The following is a 26664-nucleotide window of genomic DNA, read 5'->3' on the forward strand; positions in this document are numbered from 1 at the left end:
ATTACAATTACATAATATACAGCCTTTTCATACTCGCTTTTTGTATTTAGCAATAAGCACTTAAGCCTAATCATGTTTTTCAGGGCTTAACTCCTTTCTCTCTCTTTTTTATTTTATTTCTTTTCTTAAGATTTTATTTATTTATTTGACAGAGATCGCAAGTAGGCACAGAGGCAGGCAGAGAAAGAGGAGGAAGCAGGCTCCCTGCTGAGCAGAGAGCCACATGTGGGTCTCAATCCCAAGACCCTGAGATCATGACCTGAGCCCAAGGCAGAGGCTTAGCAGACTGAGCCACCCGGGTACCCCTTGTTAGCTTATTTCTCTTTATTGCCAAATAATATGTATTTGTATGGTTTCCCACCACTCTTGTCTCCCCTTGCCTATTGCAGGATTGCTTTGGTACTTTCAGTTTTGGATGGCAGTGAGTAAAGCTGCTGTGAACGTTGACATACGCAGATTTTTGTGTGCACATAAGTCCTCAAGTCAGTTGAGCAAGGACTTAGCAGTGTGATTTCCAGGTCATATAGTAAGATTATAGTTAGCTTTATTAGAACTGCCAGACAGTCCAAAGTGACTGCCATTTTGCATTCTTATTAGCAGTGAGTGAGAATTTTTGGTGCTCCATATCCTTGCCAAAATTGACAGTCAGTTTTCAGATTTTAGCCATTCTAATAAGTATGTAGTAGAGTCTAATTTTTGTTTTAACTTCAGTTCACTAATGACAGATGAGCATCTCTTCATGTGCTTATATATCATATCTCTATCTTCTTTGATGAAATGTCCATTCAGATCTTTGACTCCTTTTTAATTGGTCTGTTATCTTCTTGTTGAGTTTTAAGTGTTCTTCATATATTTTAGATACAAGTCCTTTAATCTGGTATGTAATATGGCAAACAGGACTTGCATATTTGTGCACTACGATGAAATGAGATGATGGGGAGCTGAGTCAATTACAAGTTTATTTTTCCGGCCTGGGTCTCTGGGAAAATGAAGAGTACCGGCCGCACAGAGAATAGAGCTGAGAGGTGAAATCACTTTGGGAGGAAGTAGGACAGATATGACTCCTTTAGTTTTGAGTCAAGATGGAAGAATAGCCGAGGAGTAGAGATCAAAAGTATATTGCTATTCCTGATTCAGATTTTGCTGCCATCATTATAGATTACTAAAGAGAAAGCAGAGGTAAAGGGCAAAATGGAATTTAGGATAAGAACAGTACAGTGTTGTGTTGCAAAAGTGATGAAGTTTTAAGACGGGATCCAATGTCAGCTATGCACGCTATGAAAGACTGAAGGACATGGTTGAAGGGAAGGTGAAATCCGCATGGTCTGTCTTCCTGAGGTCCAAGCAGCTGTTAGTTACTTGAGTATCCCGTGCCTTTCATATCTGAGGACGGTCGTCTACCCTGTCAGGAGAACTCTCTTACTTTACTCAGGCTTTCATCTTCAGCACCTTCTAGAATTTCTCAACTGAAATTTTACATCACTGGAGCTCTTCTGCCATGTGAGCACAGACAGGGGTCTTATTTTTCTTTTATCTAATACAACTATATAATTATATATCCTTCTCTGTCTGTAGTTTACATTGATTGTGGAAGTAATGAATTCATTGAAAAAAAATTATTTGCCTTCTCAACTGTACCATTCTGTTGAGGAATCGTTACAGTTGTAACTCTAGTCCCCAGCAGAATTAATTAACACATGTTAATTCTGTGGCTTGTCTGGTGGTGGGAACGTGCAGCCTGTTCCCTGGAGTCATAAAGCTATGCTTCCTTTTCTTCTTTTCTGTCTCTGAAAGGGCAGATTTTCTACCTCCTTTTTTATGTGACTGTCCCTAAGGATGATAGTAATTGACTGAATAATTCACAGAGGGGATATAATACTAAAAATAATTGCCATCTCAGAGTAATAATTATTGATTGCCTGTTCGTGATTTGGAGTTGTTCAGTGAATGGCATACCAATATGAGCACTAGTTTCAAAACATATAATATTATATGTTCAACAGGAAAATATGTCACAGTTGTTTGTTTGAAACTCCTATGTGTATTCAACAGTTGTTACTAGACCAAAAACTTATTTCAGTGAAACTGACTACATACATGGAATAATAAGGAACTGGATGTCGATTGCTCAGAGCTGAGTACTAATTATATCATTGGGTTCAGAGAGAAAGGAGAATTTGTGCTGTAAACAAGGCAAGATAAGAATCTATTCAGTAAACATTGCTTTAGCACCTAAAATGTACCAGCGCTGCATTTTCCTGTTTGCTTATCTGGCTAAGAGTTTCACTTACCTCCTGAGTTGAAGCCATGGTGACTATTTACAGGAAGATCTAACTACTTTGTAGAGCTTGCCTCTACCCCACTGGAGTGCACCATTGGCTCCAGGACAGCACTGGGATTTGCTCTTGGAAAACAGCTGTGTCACATGATATAACATCCGCAGTTTAAAATTGCTAAAGGTTTAAACTTTTGTCTTTTTTGCTCTTTTTTTCATAGTGGCAAAATAACATAATATTAATTTTGCCATTTCAACCGTTTCAAGAGTATAATTTAGTGGCAGTAATTATTCTCACCACATGTACTATAACCATTACCTCTGTCCACTTCTAAAACTTGGCTTTCACCCAAAACAGAATTCTGTCCCTAATAAGTCATAATTCCCCATGCTCCCCTCCCTCAGCTCCTCATAAGTCCTAAATCTACTGTCTCTATGAGGTTGCCTGTTCTAGATATTTCATGTAAGTGGGATCATGCAATAATTGTCCTTTGTGTCTGGCCTTTTTCACTTGCCATATTGTTTTCAAGGTTCCTCTATGTTGTAACATGTATCTCTGAACTTAGTCCTTTTCATGAGTGAATAATATTTCATTGTGTGTATATACATCTTTACATTCGTTTTATATCTTGAATCAGTCTTAGCATAATGTGTCGTTTTTCTGTATTTTTTATGCTTATGGCGGTGTCATCTAGATTAATTTTATTTTTTCTAATTCTTTTACAGGTTTGACAGATGAAAAAGTGAAGGCGTATCTTTCTCTCCATCCCCAGGTGTTGGATGAGTTTGTATCTGAAAGTGTTAGTGCAGAGACTGTAGAAAAATGGCTGAAGAGGAAAAACAACAAACCAGAAGGTAAGATCTCATTCAATTTGAGTGCAGGTCATTTTCTAGTTTATAGTGACAAGAAAACTAATGGAAAGTAACATACAAAGTTGATAAAATTAGCATTTTAATGCTGTAAAAGTTTTATTCTGTTTAAAAAGATAAAATAAGTTAGAATGAGGGGAAATAAATAAGATACTTGACTCAAAAAAACTTGCAAAGAACTCTTGAAAAAATAGATGTGGCCATATTGAAAAATTGTTAATGGTTGTTAATAATGATTATACAAAGGTTCTCTATATTTCAGAAATATATTTATATTACTACATTTTGCAAATGAAGTCTTTAAGCAATTTTTTGTGGACACCGTAGGTAAAGAACTGCTGACTTTGCATTCGATGTTTTGTTCACACTCGAACTTAAGATGCTGTTATATTTATAAAAAAGAAATGTAGGCTTAAAGGGGATATGAAGTGAAATAAATTTCCCCCCAAGTTGAATATGTATTAATACATTGGGTTTGATTGGATTTGAATAGTGTAGTATAATTTTAATTTTAAATAAACTTATATTTGGCTAAGTAGGACTTCTTATTTCTTATTTCTAAGAATATTCTTATAATAGAAATTTTTGTCACATGATTTTAACTATACGAAGAACTTTAATGTTAAAAACAAAAATACATGCTGTTTTTCTGGAAATTTATTTAGTGTAACAAAATGCTATAAAGTTTAAAAATGTCAGTACTTTAAAAATGATCACTATTAAAATTTTATGCTGTTAGAACCATGATACTAGTATGCTGCTTGGAGCGGATTTTCTTCCAGTTTTCAAAGTTTCTGTGATTTTTCTGACATAATTATTATATTAAAGAGATGAACCTTTCCAGGAGAGAGCTTTTGGCATCAAAGCACAAATCAGATTTTAATGTACATGTAGGGGCATCTGGGTGGCTCAGCTGGTTAGACGTCCGACTCTTGATCTCATCTCGGTTCTTGATCTCAGGGTCGTGTGTTTGAGCCCCGCACTGGGCTTCTCACACCCACTTAAAATAAAGTACATGTGAATGAGTGTGTGTGTGTGTGTGTGTGTGTGTGTGTGTGTGTGTGTATACGTGCATATGTGTGTATGGATTGAGGTGGTGGAAGGGAGAAGGAGAGAGAAATATAAATAAGCCAGAGAGACGTATTCTTTTCTAAACAACCATCATGTTTAGTATTAAACACCGAGCCTGACATGGCATCTCTCAGCTATTACAGTCCTCAAACATTTTAGGACAATCTGAGACGTTTGACACTTTTCTTTCTGGTGAGTCTGGTCGTGAGGTTGAGCGTGGCCCAGGCTGGAGTCTCAGAGCCATATTGGGCTGTGGGGGATCCACATCACAGTGGACCGCTCTGCATCGTGTGGACGGAGAAAGGGGTTGGGAAAGATGACCCACCACATGTCCTCAGAGATTTAAATTTCTGCAGTCTTTACTGTTACTGTTTTTGGCTTAATTTTATTGCTTGTATACTACTTGCATTTTAAATGCATGAAGTTCTACCTGTGGTTGTGAGGCAAATTGCCTTTTGAAGGTGGACCTCTGATTCTGAATTCTAAACAATTGATTTTCAAATGATGTTTGTGAATTGGAGATAGCGCTTGTTTCTTTTGTGACCCGATGTTCTCTTTTAGAGGATGTGTAAATATTCCCTGGAAGGGTTGTGGTCAAATTCACAGCCATACTTCCATTTGGGAAAAACCTCAGGAATAAAAAAATTGTCTAGGTCATGAATTGTTCTAGTAAGTTTTATATTCTATGTTGATTTTTATGCAAACTGCATTTGACAGGCCCAGCTGGTACTCACCAAAGCTCAGATTACTAACCTATTTAACATCTACACAAGTATTAAGATATGAATATAAAATAAATAAATAAATATTAGGAGGTGATGAATGTTGTGATAACATTCTAAGATGGAATAGAGTTTTACATCCCTAATACCATTTCAGTATTTCAGTTATGTTCAGGAAGAAACATGAATTACCTTGACTATCAGCCATGTCCCTTTTTGGCTTCTAATGTAAAAAACTGTTAGTTGACAATGGTGGTAATATCAGAAGGGATGCATGAAGAAGTGAGAACATTGGAAGTAGTATGACTATATTTGGCATCTTCTCATATTAGAAAAATACTTAAAATACATGTATTTTGTTTAAAAATCCCGCAAATCCTGGACAAAATGACAAGGCAGAAAAACGCATCACAAAAAAAAGAAGAGACAGTGTCAAAGACTAGGGACCTAATCAGTATGGACATTGGTAATATGTCAGATCTAGAGTTCAGAATGATGATTCTCAAGGTTCTAGCTGGGCTCGAAAAAGGCATGGAAGATATTAGAGAAACCCCCTCTGGAGAAATAAAAGCACTTTCTGGAGAAGTACAATCTAACCAAGGTGAAATAAAAAAAGCTATTAATAAGGTGCAATAAAAAATGGAGGCTCTTACTGCTAGGATAATTAGGCAGAAGAGAGAATTAGTGATATAGAAGTCCAAATGATAGAGAATAAAGAAGCTGAGAAAAACAGAGGCAAACAATTACTGGACCACGAGGGGAGAATTCAGGAGATTTCGAGAGATAAGTGATACCATGAGATGAAACAACATTAGAATAATTGGGATTCCAGAAGAAGAAAAAAGAGAGAGGGGAGCAGAAGCTATATTGGAGAAAATTATTGCAGAGAATTTCCCTAATATGGCAGAGGAAACAAGCATCAAAATCCAGGAGGTGCAGAGAACCTCCCTCAAGATCAATAAGAATAGGTCCACACCCCATCATCTAATAGTAAAATTTACAAGTCTTAGCGACAAAGAGAAAATCCTGAAATCAGCCCGGGACAAAAAGTCTATAACATACAATGGTAAAAATATTAGATTGGTAGTGGACTTAGCCACAGAGAACTGGCAGGCCAGAAAGAACTGGCATGATATATTCAGAGCACTAAACGAGAAAAACATGCAGCCAAGAATATTGTATCTAGCTAGGCTATTATTGAAAATAGAAGGAGAGATAAAAAGCTTTTTTTTATCTCTATTTATCTTTTGTTTGCCAAACAAAAGATAGGACAAACAAAAACTGAAAGAATTTGCAAACACCAAACGAGCTCTACAGGAAAAATTGAAAGCGTTCCTCTAAGCAAAGAGAGACCCTAAAAGTAGTAGATCAGAAAGGAACAGAGACAATATACAATAACAGTCACCTTACAGGCAATGCAATGGCACTAAATTCATATCTCTCAATACTTACCCTGAATGTTAATGGGCTAAATGCCCCAATCAAAAGACTAGGGTATCAGAATGGATAAGGAAACAAAACCCATCAGTATGCTGTCTACAAGAAACTCACTTTAGACCCAAAGACACTTCCAGATTTAAAGTGAGGGGGTGGAAAACAATTTACCATGCTAATGGACATGAGAAGAAAGCTGGGGTGGCAATCCTTATATCAGATCAATTAGATTTTAAGCCAAAAACTATAATAAGAGAGGATGAAGGACACTATATCATACTCAAAGGGTCTGTCCATCAAGAAGATCTAACAATTTTAAATATCAATGCCCCTAACATGGGAGCAGCCATAACCATATTTATTGGTTATAAGCCAATTAATAGCAAAATCAAAGAAACACATCGACAATAATACAATAATAGCAGGGGACTTTAACACTCCCCTCACTGAAATGGACAGATCATCCAAGCAAAAGATCAACAAGGAAATAAAGGCCTTAAATGACACACTGGACCAGATGGACATCGCATATATTCAGAACATTCCATCCCAAAGCAACAGAATACACATTCTTCTCTAGTGCACATGGAACATTCTCCAGAATAGATCACATCCTGGGTCATAAATCAGGTCTCAATCAGAATCAAAAGTTTGGAATCATTCCCTACATATTTTCAGACCACAAGGCTGTGAAGCTAGAACTCAATCACAAGAGGAAATTTGGAAATAACCCAAATACATGGAGACTAAACAGCATCCTTCTAAAGAATGAATGGGTCAACCAGGAAATTAAAGATTATTCACCATGAACAAGTGGGATTTATTCCAGGGCTGCAAGGTTGGTTCAACATCCACAAATCAATCAATGTGATAAAATGCATTAATAAAAGAAAGAACAAGAACCATATGATACTCTCAATAGATGCTGAAAAAGCATTTGACAAAGTACAGCATCCTTTCCTGATCAAAACTCTTCAGTGTGGGGATAAAGGGCACATACCTCAATATTACCAAAGCCATCTATGAAAAACCCACCACAAATATCATCCTCAATGGAGAAAAACTGAGAGCTCTTCTGCTAAAGTCAGGAACACAGCAGGGATGTCCATTATCACCACTTGCTATTCAACATAGTACTAGAAGTCCTAGCCTCAGCAATCAGACAACAAAAAGAAATTAAAGGCATCCAAATCGGCAAAGAAGAAGTCAAACTATCACTCTTTGCAGATGATATGATACTAATATGTGGAAAACTCAAAAAAGACTCCACTCCAAATCTGCTAGAACTTGTACAGGAATTCAGTAAAGTGTCAGGATATAAAATCAATGCACAGAAATTAGTTGCATTTCTTTACATCAACAACAAGACAGAAGAAAGAGAAATTAAGGAGTCAATCCCATTTACAGTTGCACCCAAAACTATAAGATACCTAGGAATAAACCTAACCAAAGAGGCAAAGAATCTATATCCAGAAAACTATAAAGTACTCATGAAAGAAATTGAGGAAGACACAAAGAAATGGGAAAATGTTCCATGCCCATGGATTGGAAGAAGAAATATTGTGAAAATGTCTATGCTACCTAAAGCAATTTACACATTTAATGCAGTCCCTATCAAAATCCCATCTGTTTTTTTTCAAAGAAATGGAAGAAATAATCCTAAAATATATATGGAACTATGAAAGAGCTTGAATAAGCAAAGGAATGTTGATAAAGAAAGCCAAAGTTGGTGGCATCACAATTCCAGACTTCAAGCTCTGTTACAAAGCTGTCATCATCATCATTAAGACGGTATGGTACTGGCACAAAAACAGACACACAAATCGAAGGAACAGAATAGAGAGCCCAGAAATAGACCCTCAACTCTCTGGTCAACTAATCTTCAACAAAGCAGGAAAGAATGTCCAATGGAAAAAAGACAGCCTCTTCACCAAATGATGCTGGGAAAATGGGACAGCCACATGCAGAAAAATGAAAGTGGATCATTTCCTTATACCACACATGAAAAAAGACTCAAAATGGATGAAGGACCTCAATGTGACAAAGGAATCCATCAAAATCCTTGAGGAGAACACAGCCACAATAACTTCTTCCTAGGAACATTGCCAAAGGTAAGGGAAGCAAGGGCAAAAATGGACTATTGGGACTTCATCAAGATCAAAAGCTTTTGCACAGCAAAAAGTCAACAAAACCGAAAGACAACTTACAGAATGGGAGAAGATATTTGCAAATGACCTATCAGATAAAAGGTTAATATCCCAAATCTATAAAGAGCTTAGCAAACTCGACACCCAAAGAACAAATAATCCAATCAAGAAATGGGCAGAAGACATGAACAGACATTTCTGCAAAGAAGACTTCCAGATGGTCAACAGACACATGAAAAAGTGCTCCATATCACTCGGCATCAGGGAAATACAAATCAAAAACCACAATGAAATACTACCTTGCACCAGTCAAAATGGCTAAAATTAACAAGTCAGGAAATGACCGATGCTGGCGAGGGTATGGAGAAAGGGGAACCCTCCTGCACTGTTGGTGGGAATGTAAGCTGGTGCAACCACTCTGGAAAACAGCATGGAGGTTCCTCAAAATGTTGAAAATAGTGCTACCTTATGACCCAGCAATTGCACTACTGGGTATTTACCCTAAAGATACAAACGTAGTGATCCGAAGGGGCACGTGCACCTGGATGTTTATAGCAGCAATGTCCACAATAGCCAAACTATGAAAAGAACCTAGATGTCCATCCACAGATGAATGGATAAAGAAGATGTGGTGTATATATATACAATGGAGTACTATGCAGCCATCTAAAGAAATGAAATCTTGCCATTTGTGATGACGTGGATGGAACTAGAGGGTATCATGCTTAGTGAAATAAGTCAATCAGAGAAAGACAATTATCATATGATCTCCCTGACATGAAGAAGTGGAGATGCAATGGGGGGGTTAAGGGGATAGGAGAAGAATATATGAAACAAGATGGGATCGGGAGGGAGACAAACCATAAGAGACTCTTAATGTCACAAAACAGAAGGGATGGTGGGGGGGTTAGAGAGAGTGTGGTGGGGTTATGGACATTGGGGTGGGTAAGTGCTATGGTGAGTGCTGTGAAGTGTGTAAACCTGGCGATTCCCAGACCTGTAACCCTGGGGTTAATAATACATTATATGTTTATTAAAAAAATAAAAAAAAATTTTTAAATCCCCCAAATGTAACTGTAATACTCATATTCTAAAGGGAAGCTGTTTGGTATGATTGATTGAACCCAGATCATTTAAGAAGTATGAGTAGCAAATCATACCTCTATTAGTGAACTTATATATGCCACATAATTAATAAGGAAAGTATATGTGCTATTAACTGCCTTAAATATTTTCAACAAATACATGAATTTTTTTGTTACTCACAGAATGTAGTTACTGAATATTTTTTACCTTTCCATGATTATAGAGGTGGAACAATTTTCATTCAAATAAAACTACTAAATATTTCATACCTAGAATTAGATTAAAATCATGCCCCCTAAATGTACTATATGCAGCCTGGAAATGCATATTAAATAGATTTATCTCCTTAGTATATAACAGCTATTTTCTGTGCCGATATTTATAATATGGTGGGATTTTAAATAATGGGGCATGAATTACTTTGCCAAAGCAAGCAGTGTTAGAAGGACACTAATAAATTATGCATTAACTGTTAATGTATATCATGAATAAGGAAAAACAAAACAATACATCATTGAAGTAATTTACTGGAACTTCATTTTGGGTACTTTCTATCCTTGAAATTATTTTGTTCAGATATGGAAGTTATATTTGCACATAGAAATTTCATCTCTCTTTTATTTTTTTGTGTTTTTTTATGGATTTGGGGAATTTATGGGGAAGTTTATATTCTTAAATATGTTGCTTTTTAAACTAAAAAAATAGAGTAAACATTTACAGAAGCTTCTGGAGTTTTTCTTGTATAGAAGAGTTTTCTCAGCTTTCAGTAATTCTAATTCGGTTTAAAGCATTATCCTCTGCTTGTTTGTCCACTTTTCCATTACAATGGATAATAAACAATGTATATTCACTAATCCCTTATTGGCTTTTTTCTGCATTTTGCTTCTCCCCTCATAATGTTACCATTTGTCATTTAGATTGTTCCATAGGAAGGTGGTGGTTGAAATCGAGTCTAGAAAAGTACACAGCTCAATTTCTGTCCCAGAGTCATCATTTTAGGTTTAAAAGTAATTCATTTCACTAAAATTTGCCAACTATCTACTATGTGTTTAGCATGTGTTAAGTATTGGGCATGAAATCAGTTGTAATGGAACTTACTGTATCTAAAGGCGGCAAAAAAGAGAAAGAAGTCTTAAGATTTATTCTTTAGTGATTTTCAGTTCTGCCGTACGGCAGTGTTGACTATAGTCACTATGTTGTACATTATATCCTCAGTACTTATTTGTCTTATAATTTGACGTTTGTAAGTTTTGACCAGCTTTATCCAATCTCCCCCCTAAATAAATTATATAACACGCTAAGGTTGAAAGCATTTCCCCTAAGATCAGGAATGAGAGAAGGATGCCCACTCTCAATGCTCTCTGACTCCTAGTTGGCATGGTACTGAAAGTAACCAAGCCCGAGCGTCAAACAAGAAAGAGAAAAAGAAAGACAACAGAATTGGAAACAAGGAAGTAAAATGACTATTTGCAGATGACATGATTTTACATAGGGTCCTAAAGACCTCCACCAAAAAATTGTTAGGTCTTATCAGTGAATTCAGTGTAGTTGCAGGATATAAAATTAACATACAAAAATCGTCACTGTTTCTATATACAAACAATAAATTATCTGATAAAGTAGTACACGGTTTCATTTACAGTACTATCAAAAACAAAATTAGGAATACATTAGGAACACAATACTTAGGATTATATTTACTCAAGGAAGTTTGCTAGTTTGAAAACTAGAGGGCATTGATGAAAGAAATTAATGAAAACACAAGTAAATGGAGGGGTATCCTGTATTCACAGGATGGAAAAATTAATGTTAAAATGCCAGAACTATCAGAGCCATTTGTAGATTTGGTGCGATTCCTAGGAAGACTCCAGTGGCATGTTTCACAGAAGTGGAAAATGCTATCCTATAATTTATATAGAGCCACAAAGAGTGTAAATACTGAAAGCAGTCCCAGCGAAGAATAGAACAGGAGGAATCGCACTTTCTGATTTCAGGATCTGTTAATCAAAGTAGTATGGTACTGGCTTAAAAAAACAGACAAATAAGCCAAAAGAACAGAATTAGAGCCCAGAAATATATAAGCATATCCGACCAACTGATACATGACAATGGGAGTCGATTATATGAAGTGGAAGAAAGATAGTCTGTTCATTAAATGGTGCTGAGAAAATTGGACATGGACATGTACAGGAATGAATTTGACCTCTGTCTTACGCAATTCACTGAAATTAACTCAAAATGCATCAGAGATATCAATGTCAGACCGGAAACCATAATCCTTCTAGAAGAAAACAGGATAAAAGGTCTTTGACATGGGTGTTAGCAACAATTTATTGGACAGTACACGTAAAGCACAGTAAGAAGAGCAAACACATAAGTGGGACTACATTAAGCTAAAAAGCTTTTGCACATCAAAAGAAAAAATCTACAGTGAAAAGACAACCTCCGGAATGGGAAAACCATCTATCTGATATGGGGTTAATATCCAAAATATAAAAGGAATTCATATAACTCAGTAGCAAAAACAAACAAAAAAAATCCAAAGCCTAAAACAAGAACATTAAACAATAATTCAGCTAAAAATGGGCAATAAACCTAAGTAGGCATTTTTTCCAGTGAATATAGGAATGGCCAACAGGTACATGAAAAGTTACTCAACATCATCAGTTAGGGAAATGAAAGTCACAACGACATTAAGGTGTCAGATCTTGCCTATCAGAGTGCTAAGATCAAGAAAGACAAAAGATAAGGATGCTGCAAAACTGGGTCTGGGAAGGAAGTTTATAGAATCTCAAACAACCTCATACCTAATGGAGGTAGAAAAAAAAACAAAGAAACCCCCAAACCTACTAGAAGGAGGGAATTAGTAAAGATTAGAGCAGAAATAAACAACATAGAACTTGGGGTGCCCAGGGGGCTCAGTGGGTTAAGCCTCTGTCTTTGGCTCAGGTCATGATCTCGGGGTCCTGGGATCAAGCCCCGCATCAGGCTTTCTGCTTGACAGAGAACCTGCTTCCTCCTCCCCCTCTGCCTGTCTCTCTGCCTAGTTGTGATTTCTCTGTCAAAGAAATACATAAAATCTTAAAAAAAAAAAAAATAGAAACTTTAAAAAAAAGGCAGTATAACAGATCAGTGAAGCCAGGAGCTGGTTTTTGAAAAGATCGACAAAATTGATATACCTTTAGCCACTCATTGAAGAAAAAAGAGAGCTCAAAAAAATAAAACTGAAAATGAAAGAGGAAATATAACTGATGACAGAAATACAAGGGATTTTAGGAGGATATTATGAAAAATTATATGCAAGAAGTTGGAGAACCTAGAAGAAGTGGACAAAATTCTAGAAACCTATAACCTTCCAAAATTGAATCAAAAAGAAATAGAAACCTTGAGCAGACCAATTAGCAGCAGTGAAATTGAATCAGTATCAAAAATTGCCAGCCAATGAAAGTTCATGACCAAATGGTAAATTCTACCAAACATGTATAGAAGAGTAATGTCTATTCTTCTCAAACTATCCCCAAAAAAATGGAAGAGGAGGAAAAAATTCCAAACTCCTTCTTCAGGGCCTGCATTACCCTGATACCAAAGCCAGAAAAGAGACACCATGAAATAGAACTAAAGGCCAGTATTTCTGATGAGCATAAATGCAAAAATCGTCAACAAAGTATTAGCAAATGGAGTCCAACAATACACTAAAAATATCATTCACCACAATCAGGTGGGATTTGTTGCCAGGATGCAAGGGTGGTTCAGTATTTATAAATCAAACAGTATCATATATCACATAAAAGAGAAAGGACAAAACATATATGAACATTTCAATAAATGCAGAAAAAACATTTGACAAAGTGCAACTCCCATTCATGATTAAAAAAAAAAAAAACCCTCAGGAAAGTAGATTTAGAGGGAATATGCCTCAACATAATAAAGTCCATATATAAAAACCCAGAGCTTGACTTCATACTTAGTTGTGAAAAACTGAGAGCTTTCCCTTTAATCAGGAAAAGACAGGCATGTCCACTCTCACCACGTTTATTCAACATAATGCTGGAAGCCCTAGCCACGGCAATGAGAGAACAAAAAGAAATAAAAAGCATCCAAATTGGTAAGGAAGAGTAAAACTTCTACTGTTTGCCGACGACATGAAAGGCACCACCAAAAAACTAGTTGAACTGATAAAGAAATTCAGGAAAGGTGCAGGATAGAAAATCAATACACAGAAATCGTGCATTTCTATATGCTAAGAAGGGAGCGGCAGAAAAAGAGATTAAGAAAACAATCCCATTTACAGTTGCACCAAAGATAGTAAGACACATAGGAATAAATCTAACCAATGAGGTGAAAGTCCTAATCTCTGAAAACCAAAACATTGATGAGAAAAACTAAAGATGACACAAAGAAATGGAAAGACATCCCGTGTTCATGGATTGGAAGAACAAATGTTGTTAATGTTAAAAGCAATCTGCAGATTTAACGCAATCCTTCCCAAAATACCAATAGCATTTCCGACAGAACTAGAACAAAAATTATCTTAAAATTCATATGGAACCACAAAAAAACAAATTACCAGAACAGTCTTGAAAATCAAAGCCAGAGGTATCACAATTCCAGGCTTTACGTTATATTACTTAAATCTATATAGATGCTTAAATCTATATAAATGCTATCTCTATAGCAATCTATATAGTATGGCACTGGCACAAAAATAGACACAAGGAGCAATAGAACAGGAAAAAGCCCAGAAATGAACCCACAACTGAATGTCAGTGAGTCTTTGACAAAGCATGAAACAATACCCAACTGGAAGAGGACAGTCTCCTAACAAATGGTACGGGGAAAGCTGGATCACATTCTTACACCATAAACAAGGAATAAACTCAAAATGGATTAAAGACCTAAATGTGAGACCAGAAAGCATAAAAATCCTAGAAAAGAACATAGGCAGTGAGGTCTGACATCGGCTGTAGCCACATTTTTCTAGATTCGCCTCCTGAGGCAAGGGAAGTAAAGCAGATACAAACCGTTGGCACTACATTAAAACAGAAAGCTTCTGCACAGCAAAGGAAATAGTCCACAAAACTAAAAGGCAGCCTACTTGAATGGGAGAAGATATTTGCAAATGACATATCCAATAAAGGGATAGTACCCAAAATATATTAAAAAAAAAATTCACAGAATTCAACACTTCCAAAACAAATAATCCAATTTAAAATTGGGCAGAAGACATGAAAAGACATTTTTCCCAAAAAAGACATGCAGATTTCCAGCAGGCACTTGAAAAGATGTTCAGCACCACTGATCATCAGGGGAAATACAAATCAAAATTTCAATGAGATATTACCTGGTATCTGTCAGAATGTCTAAAATCAAAAACAAGTGTTGGCAAAGATGTGGAGAAAGAGGAACTGTTTTGTGCTGTCGGTGGGAATGCAAACCAGTGCAGCTGCTGTGGAAGACAGTGTGGAGGTTCATCAGAAACTTAAAAGTAAAACTATGCTACGATCAGGTAGTTGCACCACTGAGTACTTAAAGAATACAAAAAAATTCAAAGGGATAGATGCACCCCTATGTTTATTGCACCATTATCAACAATAGCCAAATTATGGAAGCAGCCCAAGTGTCCATGGATTGATGAATGGATACAGATGTGGGAGGGGGGGGTATATGTATGTAGTGAATTTTATATACTAAGCAAAATAAGTCAGAGAAAGACATACCATATGATCTCACTGATATGTGGAATTGAAGAAACAAAGGGAAGAAACAAAGAAAGAAACAAATATACTATAAAAACTATAAAAAAAAGTACAAATAAACTATAAAAAACAAATGGAGGGTCAGTGGAGGAGAGATGGGTGGGGGATGGGGTGAACAGGTGATGGGGATGAAGGAGGGCAGTTGTGGTGATGAGCACACAGTGTTGTAGGAAAATGTTGGATCACTATATTGTACAACCTAGACGAATATAAACACTGTATGTTCACTGGAATTAAAATACTTCATAAAATTTTTAAAAAGATGAGATAATTTGTTCGCTAGGATGTGGAGAAAAAGGAACCCTTGAGCAGCCTCTGTGAAAGACAGTGTGGAGGCTCCTCAGAGAGTTAAAAATAGAATTGCGCTACGACCCAGCAGTTGCTCTGCTGAGAATGTATCTGGGGGAAAGGACACCACCACGTTGAAGAAATGTCTGCACCTTTATCTTCACCGTGTGGTTATTCAGAACAGCCAAGACAAGTGAAGTGTCCATTAATACAGATAAAGATAGATAAAGAACAGATAAAGAAGATTCGGTGTCTGTATGTATACAGTGGAATATTATTCAGCCACAAAAAGGGAAGAAATACTGCCACTTGTGGTGATACGGATGGACCCCAAGGACATTATTCTAAGTGCTTTAAGTCAGACAGAAAAAGGAAAATACTGTGTGATCTCACTTTTTATTTTATTTTTTAATATTTTTTAATAACATATAATGTATATTTGTTTCAGGAGTACAGGTCTGTGAATCATCAGTCTTACTCAATTCACAGCACTCACCGTAGCACATACTCTCCCCAATTATCCATAACCCAGCCACCCCCTTCCTCTTACACCCCACCCCTCCAGCAACCCTCCGTTTGTTTCCTGAGATTGAGAGTCGTTTTGGTTTGTCTCCCTGCCTGGTCTCATCTTCTTTCATTTTTCCCTCCCTTGCCCCCACAACCTCCCACCCTGCCTCTCAAATTCCTCAGAGAGATTATATGATAACTGTCTTTCTCCAATTGACTTATTTCACCCAGCATAATACCCTCTAATTCCATCCACATCATTGCAAATGGCAAGGTTTCGTTTTTTTAATGCTGCATAGTATTCCATTGTATATATATATATACCACATATTTATCCATTCATCTGTTGGTGGACATCTAGATTCTTTCCATAGTTTGGCTATTGTGGACATTGCTGCTATAAACATTCGGGTGCACGTGCCCCTTTGGATCACTACCTTTGTGTCATTAAGGTAAATACCCAGTAGTGCAATTGCTGGGTCATAGGGTAGCTCTATTTTCAACTTTTTGAGGAACCTCATACTGTTTTCCAAAAGTGGCTGCACCAGCTTGTATTCCCACCAATAGTGTAGGACGGTTCCCCTTTCTCCGCATCCTCGCCAGCACCTGTTGTTTCCTGACTGGTTAATTTTAGCCATTTTGGCTGGTGTGAGGTGGTATCTCATTGTGGTTTTGATTTGTATTTCCCTGATGCCGAGGGATGTGGAGCACTTTATCATGTGTCTGTTGGCCATCTGGATGTCTTTGCAGAAATGTCTGTTCATGTCTTCTGCCCATTTCTTGATTGGATTATTTGATCTTTGGGTGTTGAGTTTGCTAAGCTCTTTATAGATTTTGGATACTAGCCCTTTATCTGATATGTCATTTACAAATATCTTCTCCCATTCTGTTGGTTGCCATTTGGTTTTGTTGACTGTTTCCTTTGCTGTGCAAAAGCTTTTGATCTTGATGAAATCCCAATAGTTCATTTTTGCCCTTGCTTCCCTTGCCTTTGGTAATGTTTCTAGGTAGAATTTGCTGTGGCTGAGGTCGAAGGTGTTGGGAAAATTGGACATCCACATGCAAAATAATGAAACAGGACGATTTCCTCACATGATCTCACTTTTTTGTGGAATTAAAAAAAAAAAAAAAGGCCTCAGCAAAAGGGATCAGATTTGTGGTAACTGGAAATGGGGTTAGTTTGAGGGGGAATTGGAAGAAGGTGGACAAAATGACAACCTTCCAGTTGTCAGATAAATATGTCCTAGGGAGGGACATAATGTACAACGTGATGTTTGTAGCTAACACTGAAGTAGGATATAGAGGAAAGTTAAGAGAGTAGCTCCTAGAACTTCTCATCACAACGAAATAAATATGTATTTTTGTATCTGTATGATGATGGCTGTTACAGTAATCATTTCCTGACATATTGTCAAATAAGGCCGTATACCCTAAACTTATACAGTGCAATATGCCAATTATATTTCAAGGAACGGGAAAAAATAGGAAAAAGTGCTGAAAGAGAAAGATCATTTTTTAAGGGTTAATGTAACAAGAAGACCTTGCTTTGTTGGGACCAGGAGAGGGTTCTGTGGGACAGTGGAGTGTGAGTTTGCTGTTTAGAAAAGAGGGAGCGTGAGTTGGGACCACTGCACGGGGCCGAGCTCTGTGCAGTATCCCAGCGGAAGTGGGTGCAGGTGTGAGCAAGGCCCAGCTGTGCAGGACCTTGGAGGTTGTACGTAAGGGCTTTGGAGTTTATCTTCAGGGCAGTGTGAACCTATGTAAAGGTCTGAAGGAAGCTTGATAAGATGCATTTTCAGTGGATTTTCACAATTGGTAGTGTCTTGTTCAGCATGAAAAACACCAGTGTAGTGAAGTTTCAGTGTCTGGTCAGTTGTGTACGTGTTTGTGGTTTGTTGTGTCCGTGTCAGTCACTTACAGGTATCTTTATGCAGGTGCTTGGTCTTTTGAGATTGAAGCAGAAAGTGTGTGTTTGTAAAACATCAAGGAGTAAAAGGTTGCTGGAAACTTTTTATAGAAACTGTACAACTTTTACATTTTCTACAGTGTTTGTTTTGCTTTGTGTTTGTTTGTTTGTTTTTTAAGTAGGCTCCATGACCAGCTTTGGGAGCAGGGAAAGTGTTCGTCTCTCTAGTCTGTATAAAACTTGAAACATGATCCAGAATGACTCATAAAGCACAGGATGTTGAGCAGAGACCCAACAAAATCAGGACAGTTCTCACACTTTTGAAAGAGGTGAACAGGAAATGGTAAAAACGGTGGAAGGAATGCTTTATCTTTGACTACTTATAAACACCAAACGCTTGTGATCAGTAAGGAACCATTAATTCTAGGGGAGTTTGAAGAATTGGTCTCACGCGAAGGGTTTTAAAAGTTAAGAGTCCTGGTGCACCTGGGTGGCTCAGTCCGGTAAGCATCTGCCTGCAGCTCAGGTCATGTTCCCAGGGTCCTGGGATCGAATCCCATATCGGGCTCCCTGCTCACCAGAGAGCCTGCTTCTCCTCTCCCTCTGCCTGCAGCTCTGCCTGCTTGTGCTCTCTGTCTGTCAAATAAATAAATAAAATCTTAAAAAAAATACTTACTGTATTTCCCCATAGACATTTTAAAATATAACATGCAACATATGTTTGATCTTTGCTTTAAGAATTGCAAATCTGTTACCTAGAACAGTATCCTGTTAGTTAGGGTCCTTGCTCTAAATATTTATTGAATGAAGGGATGCACTTAAGTAATACATGCATATGCAGAGTTTTAGGAAAACTGGGAATTACTAATAAAACTAAAGCATTATAAAATGAAATTGATTCCTGACTAGTAAACATTTATGGGAAGGGTCATGAGTGAATGTAGCAAACCCCATAAGATTGCAGAAAGTCACCATACTTCTCATAAAAAGTTTTAGAAGAATTATTTTTATGCTGTTAAGAGGGGGAAAAGGGCGCCTGGGTGGCTCAGTGGGTTAAGCTGCTGCCTTCGGCTCAGGTCATGATCTCAGGGTCCTGGGATCGAGTACCGCATCAGGCTCTCTGCTCAGCAGGGAGCCTGCTTCCTTCTCTCTCTCTGCCTGCCTCTCTGCCTACTTGTGATCTCTCTCTGTCAAATAAATAAATAAAATCTTTAAAAAAAAAAAAAAAAGAGGGGGAAAAAAAAACCCCAGGAATTTAACAGGAAGTAGCAGCTAGAAGAGTTATTATGTCTGTGGATTTAAACAAACAAACAAAAAAACAATTGTATCAACGTTCTCGAGTAGTTTAAAGAAAAAAAAATCTCTGTAAAGAGTTATAAATTTGTATAAATGTTTAAATTTTCAAAATATAATAGCAAATACATACGTATTTGTGAACTACTGTTCTAAGTGCTTGTATTAATTCAGATAATCCTTGCAACAGTGTTAGGAGAAGGGTATCATTATCATCCCCATTTTACAGATGAGGAAACTGAAATAGGACTCTAAGCATCCAAGCTGGGATATGAACTTGGTGTTTGTATCCTTGAGGCTGCACTCTTAACCATGACCCTGTTTTCCTGTTATTGGTCAGGTCAGTACATGGCAGAGTGGGAGCTTGACTTTACAGTAACAAGACCAGCTCTGTACCTGTGTGCTCTAGACATCTCCTCTGAAAGGTCTGGTGTATTCCCTATTTCCAGAGTCACACTCAGGGGCCTTGTACAAGAATATGGAGACATTTGCTGTACAAATGATGCCCTAAATGATGCTGTACAAATGATGCCCTAAATGATGCCTCATTCTAATGAGACAGTCACATAACCCTGAGTCTCCAGGCTTGGTACTTGGAAAATGTTCTCAAGGTGCCAGTTTCCTCCCTTTTTGCCTGGTCTGGCCTAGTATCCCCTTGGACATAGAAAGGAAGATGTCCTTTCCCTAATGCCTTCTGGATTCTTCATTTGAAACTTGTAGGTTAAGCATCACAGGAATGGAGCTCACACCCTTCATTTGGTTGTATGGTAGGACCTTACAAAGCTTTTGGAATCAAGAAATAGCTGGTTCAACTGGGTGAAGAACTAGCATGTATACGCTGTCCTACAGTGTGTTCACTCACAACTTTCCTGGCATCCAGTCGCATGCAGGCAGTTGCAGATGTGGACGGTGGGAAGAAGAGCATCTTTATGTACTGCACCTGCCTCCTCTGCTCCATTTCACTGTCACTCTCCCGGGAAACAGAGCTCTCATGATTGGCTTAACAATTAAAATTCCCTTGACTAGGGTGGGAGGAATTACTCCTTCCCTGCGCACAGGGCTACCATAACTTGTAACACCTTTTGGTGAGGAAGAAGAAATGGTTATTGGCAACATTTATAGTATGGTTATAAGGCAAGAAAGTCTGCCACTTGTTTCGTGATGTTGTTTCAAGACAAAGATGTAAAGAAATACCTTCATCTGGCTACTTTTCAAATATGCCAAGATATTAATATTTTGATGCCTGCAAAATAGAGCCAGTTTTCTCATGAAAAAGTATTTCTATAATCAGATTAAAGGGTTTTTTTCATTTTGAAATAAAATGAAGTCTCTCACCCTCTCTCTCTCTATATGTGTGTGTATATATATGTTTTTTAAATATTTTAAAAGTAACTTTAATAGTTTATATTTATGATAAATTCTTCTTCCCTAAGATTTATAGTAAAATATTTTCTCCTGAAATTTTTCCACAAATATATTTGTGTAGAATAGCATTTCAATATATTTATTGAAAATATCTTTAAAGATTTTATTTATTTGTGAGGGAAAGAGAGCACATGCACACAAGTCGGGCTGCGGAGGGTGTGCAGAAAGAGAAGGAGAAGCAGGCTCCCCACTGAGCAGGGAGACCAACCAGGGGCTCAGTCCCAGGGGAGTGACCTGAGTGGGGGGATCATGACCAACTGAGCCACCCAGGTGCCCCAAGACTTTGCATATGTTTACAAGTATTTTCTTTTAGCTCTCTGAGGGAAAAGGAGCTAACTGTGGATTTAAGACATTTTCTTGTTCAGCCAGTCACCATTCAAACTGCTGATACATCTTAGAGGTTTTACATATTAAATTGTTTCTGGATTTTAATGTCTTTCCTGCATTACTTATATCAGATGGATTTTCCCACAGATACTAACAGCAGAGAAGTGGCGTGGCAGGTGTGTTCGGGTTGTGGCACAGAGCTTTCGCAGAGGAGGCGCGGTGGAGGGGGATAGCCAGTTTCTTCCTTATCCCGGCTGAAGGAGCAGGCCTGGCGAGGGTATAGAAGGTGTATTTGCAAAAAGCTTTCATGAGCGTCGTTTCCATCTACACTTCTGTTTCTCCACACACACCCTTCACCTAGTCTACACAGAATACCCGCACGGGATTTTGGTTTGTGCTCCCATACTAGCACAACTAAGACTGATGCCCTTCCCGCACCCCGTTTTGATGATCCGTCCTTGTCCTGAAAATTCAACTTACCGTCTCAGGAGACAGTCAGCAGAGTGAAAAGGCAACCCAGGAAAAAAGAGAAATTAAAAAACTCATGCTACTTAACAACAAAAAAAATTCCCCAGATTTTAATGAACAAAGGACTTGAGTACATGTTTCTTCAAGGAGGTTACACAGATTGGCGAGTTAGTACATGAAAAGATGTTCAGCATCACTAATCATTAGGGAAATGCAAATCAAAACCACAGTGAGAAGCCACCTCACACCCATGAGGATGGCCGTAAACAAACCAAAACAAAACTGAACAAAACCCAGACAGTGGCGAGTGTTGTGCCGTGGAGGCTGTGGAGCAGCTGGAGCCCTTGTGTCCCGCCGGTAGGAGCGCAGATTGGAGTAGCTGGTGTGAAGACAGGGTGGGGTTCTCCCAAAATTCAGGTAGTGTCACCATATGATTCCGCGGCTCTCCTTCTCGGCTGTTGCCCAAAACACTGAACACAGGGGCTGGAAGAGGTGTTTATGCGTCGCGTGCGTGGTGACATTATTCGCAGTGGCCGATGCTGTGAGCAGCCCCGCTGTCCGCGGAGCGCGAGTGGACGCCGCGTGCGGTGTGCGGTGCCGGATTACCCAGCCTTAAGGAAGGGGCATTGGGACACATGCTGCAGTAAGGGGGAACCTCGAGGAAATCATGCTGAGCGAAATAAACCAGATACAAAAGGACAGATACTGTCTGTTTCCATTTACATGAGGTGCCTAGAGTAGTCAGATGCTTAAGGACAGAAGTAAAATCGTGGGTGCCAGGGGCTGGGGGAGGGCGGATGGGACTTAGTGTTTAATGGGTACAGTCTTTCAGTTTTGCAAGATAAAAATCTCTGGAGGTTGCACAATAATGTGAAATATTACATATCACTGAACTATAAATTTATGGAATGGATAAAATGGTAATTTTCTGTATCTTTTATGTAAATTAAAAAAATTAATTAATAAAAATTTAATTCAAGTATCATGCCTTCCTGGGAGTCGTTTGGGGATCTTCCCAGATTGACTTAGATGTGCCCATCTGCTGCCCATAGCATCCCTGGCTTGCTTTCATATCTTTGACAGAAGTGGACTTAGGGAGTAGATCCATGTTGTGTGAAACTGGAGAGAGACCTTCGTCAAGAAAAGTTGGCATAAAATTGAATATTTCTCTGGATTGAGGAAAGAAATATCATAAATCATGAATTTGGAAAAGTTGAAAAGTATCACAAATATCACAAAAATCCAGAAAATTAATATAATGTGATACTAATTTATTTCTTCAAACATCCCTATAGTATGTTTTTTGTTGTTGTTTTTGTTTTTGTTTTTTGCTACACACTCTTGAATCTCTGCCTGACAGTGTGGTAAATTCATTTTACATAGAGAGGATAGAAAAATAATTCAGTCTTCTGCTATTATGATTGAGAGAACTAAAAATTTTTTTGCTAATTTAGAAAATTTTCTTCTAGCTTTATGACTCATTATTGATAATGGCATGTCAGTATTTTTAGGATTGTTGTCAAATTTGGGAAAATCTGCTTCAAACTTTTTTCATATGTAAGCTATAATATTTTAGGGCTTTCAGATTTTTGGAACTTGTTTTTGGATGGGCAGCACATGCTAACCAGTCTGTCGCTGATGCCCCGTGTCCCACACCAGTTAGCTGGCCCGGGGCTGGTTAGGGATCTCCCTGGAAGGGTAAGTAGTATTTTAACCATCATGGAAGTGACCAGGAAGCTTGTAAATATGTCCCCCTCAAACCAAGTTAAATATGCCCCCAACTCCATTTCCCTTTAGCCAGATCCTGAAAACGCTACATCTGTCCACTACCTCTCAACATGCCGTAAATGTGACGGAGAGGCAGATTAAAAAGACAGCAGTGGTTACCCAGCTATAGTGACAACGCCTGACTTTTGCAAGTTTGGTGAACACTTGACCACACAAACACAGTGCTGTGCTACAGAGCCTGGGAGGTTTTGAAGTCAGGCCCTTTGCCTCCTGGACCCTCCCATGACCGGACAATGACTTTGCGGAGCCTCCTGTTGGATCACTGTGATCAGCAGGCGCCTGGGTGCAGGGCGAGTCCCGTTGGCGATCCTTTTCTTAATCCCTAACCCACTCGGTGCAAGTCTACTGAATGCATGAATCCTGACTGACTGACTGCTAACCTGAATAAAGGGCCATACGTGTGTCTCCTTCCACTGTGACGCCGGGGACTGGGTGTGAGTCCGGAGAGCAGGGGGCTGTAGTGTTTGTCGGTAAGTAGTGAGCGAGTCCCCGGCGGCCGCTAATTTCACGTGCGCCGCTCATCTGAGGAAGGTTCTCTCCCCGCCTGTCATTGACCATCTGGGATTCTAGGTGGTAGACTTGGGGGTCTTTTGGAAAGTAAAGGAGTGCATTAAGTTCATCATGTGACTTACATCTTGAAAGTGATAAAAAACTCAGATCACATTAACAGTTACTCTGTGGAGATTTTTTGATAGAATATCTTCAAACGAGTATGTTCACCTCGTATGAGAAACAAACAAAAAAATTGTATTTGAAAAAGGAAGTAATTGAGTTACTCTTTGGAAGGAGCTTGACAGAAGTTATCATTCGGCACTGACCTGGACTCAGGAGAACCTCAGATTTTCGTTCTGAATAGACTTCGGTAATGGCAAAAGCAGCAGCGTGTTCACGTGCTGAAGTTATGAGACCCAGTGAGGACCCCCGAGATCTTCTCCACGGGTTCGATTTTGTGAAGTAGACTTACGACCTTTGCCAGCACCATGTAGTACTACTGCAGAGCCCACCATCAAAGAAGTAAACGAGCATTTCGAAAAAGATTTCCATAAGATAGTACTCAGGTATTTTTTCCCTAACCCAACCAGCCAGTGGTGAGAGTATTAAAAAGAAAAAGGGGAAAAGCCATGTCGCAGGATTTTCTACCCCCAACTTGAAGGAAAATAATATTTTTTAACTACAGTCAGAGCTGCAACGTAGGCACCTCAGGAGTTCTTAGAAATCCCTCCGTCTCACACGTTGTAAGAAAGCTGACGGCAGAGTTCTTTCCCTATTTTCCATTCAACTCTTCTTACATCCAGGGATGCCTTTAATATGAAGCCAGGCACGATTTCTGTGAAGCAGATCGAGAAAGCAGTTCAGGTGAGCAGCAGAAGGTAGAGGCTGGCTGGGTCCTGTCCCTCTGCCCTGAGCTCCCAGACTCCCCTGGGGTGTCTCAGGTATTAGCCTTCGTGATGTAAACATTCTTGCATTTGTTTGTCTGTTTAAACAGAGTGGTAGCTGTAGTGTTAGAAATGACAATTTCCAGGGGTGCCGGGGTTGCTCAGTCGCATAAATGTCTGCTTTCAGCTCAGTTTATGATCTCAGGGTCCTGGGATTAGTCCCACATCGGGCTCCCTGCTCAGCGGGAGTCTGCTTCTCCCTTGCCCTTTGCTGCTGTCCCTGCTTGTGCTCCCTCCGTCAAAGAAATAAATCTTAAAAAAAAAAATTAATTTCCATAGCTTCTTTCCAGTTTCAAATTACTTGAATTTATTTTACATCTTGGTTTAGTGATGTCTGAATTTTATTTTACTTGTTTAAAATAGTTTTCTTGATACCTTCTTGAGTTTTACTAGAACCTTAAATGTAGTAAGCCCATATTAAAATATTACCTTATTTCAGAAAATTTAATTTTTATCATTTTAATTATTTGAATAAACATTTTACTCACTTTTATGGTTGCAGCTATTTCTTAGAGCTGCAGGTAGTAATGATTTCCAACAGATGCCATAACCAGTACTAGAGAACTCCTTTACCCAAAACTGTACCATCTGGGGACCGACTTATTTTTCCTTATGGGAAATACAGTAGTCAGTACTGTATCTTAAGGTCTACCTCTCATTATTACATATTGAATGCCTTCATGAAGCCAAGGATTCACTTTCATCCATCGAATGAAGAAATTCTTGCTGCCGATTCTAGTTCTTAAATGACACTGATACCAATGTAAAAATGTTACATTCTATAAATCTTCACAGAAGCAAGTGAAATTATGGCTCATGATAAATTGCAGAAATCTACAAAATACTGCCTCTAATTTTTAAATTTTCTCCAATAAGAAAAGATTTTTCTTCATTTGACCCAACTGCTATTAATTTGTATCCTATATTTACTCTCATTAATTTGCTCTCCATTCATAATTTGTGGATGTGTAAAGCTGTGATTTTTAGAAGATGTTGTTTTCCAACAACATCATAGCATTCAACAAACATATTTGTTACAGGCTTTGGGATCAGACAACTCTTGAGTTTCAGCTGAGGTCTGTCACTTAACATTTAGCTGGCTGACCTCATTTAAATTCTGTAGTTCAGCTTGTCCAAGTCTGTTTCCTCATTTCTAAAGTGAGATTTATAAAATTCCAAGTACATATGGTGACAGATATTAATTAGACTTATTAATAGTGATAAGTTTGCAGTATATGGAAATCCTGAGCCATTGTATTGTCCATCTGAGGTTAGTATGATGTATATCAATTATACCTCAATAAACAGAAATAAACAATAAGGTAAAACTTCCCAGAGCAAATGTAGAGACCAACACCTGATACAGGCTAGTTACAACCAAAATGACAGCTGTATATATCAGTGCTTTTTTAGAAAAACTGGCTGTTTTTCTGGTGTATAGTTCTGTGATTGTAGAACATGTGTTTTGCGTGTTTACATTTGCATAAACCCTGCCACACTCGGGATGCAAAAGTTCCATCTCCCTGAAGAGCTTCCTCACATTATCCCCTGGTAGTCGTACCCTCTGTCCTGGTTGCTCTGGTCACCAGCACTGGAGTTGTGTCTTTTTCAAGATGTCTTGTAGGTGGGGTCATGAGTATCCCTGTCACTCAGCCTTACTGCCTTGAGACTCCCCCACATCATCGCACGGGTCTCTTGTTGCTTGTTGGTGAGTGACGTGCTGCTGTGTAGATGCACACAGTTTGCTTACCCATTCGTCTGCTAACGCACACTTCTTTTTTCCAGGGTGGGGGAATTGGAGGTAATTTTAATGCTAAAAAAAATCAATAATTCCTTAGAATGAAAGATTTCATGGGAAATGCTGG

General features: G+C 38.4%; 1 protein-coding gene across 3 annotated transcripts in view; it reads left to right on the forward strand.

The window, feature by feature from the left end:
- Nucleotides 1-26664, forward strand: part of PDE10A (phosphodiesterase 10A) — a 334248-nt gene that overhangs the window by 161847 nt on the left and 145737 nt on the right. For all 3 annotated transcript variants that reach the window (XM_044242510.1, XM_044242500.1, XM_044242519.1), the window contains exon 2: nt 3002-3130. In XM_044242510.1, coding sequence (XP_044098445.1) covers nt 3002-3130 — 129 coding nt within the window. The remainder of the gene's footprint in view (nt 1-3001; nt 3131-26664) is intronic.

This window comes from Neovison vison, chromosome 1, assembly GCF_020171115.1.
Source record: "Neovison vison isolate M4711 chromosome 1, ASM_NN_V1, whole genome shotgun sequence".
Taxonomy (NCBI): Eukaryota; Metazoa; Chordata; class Mammalia; order Carnivora; family Mustelidae; genus Neogale; species Neogale vison.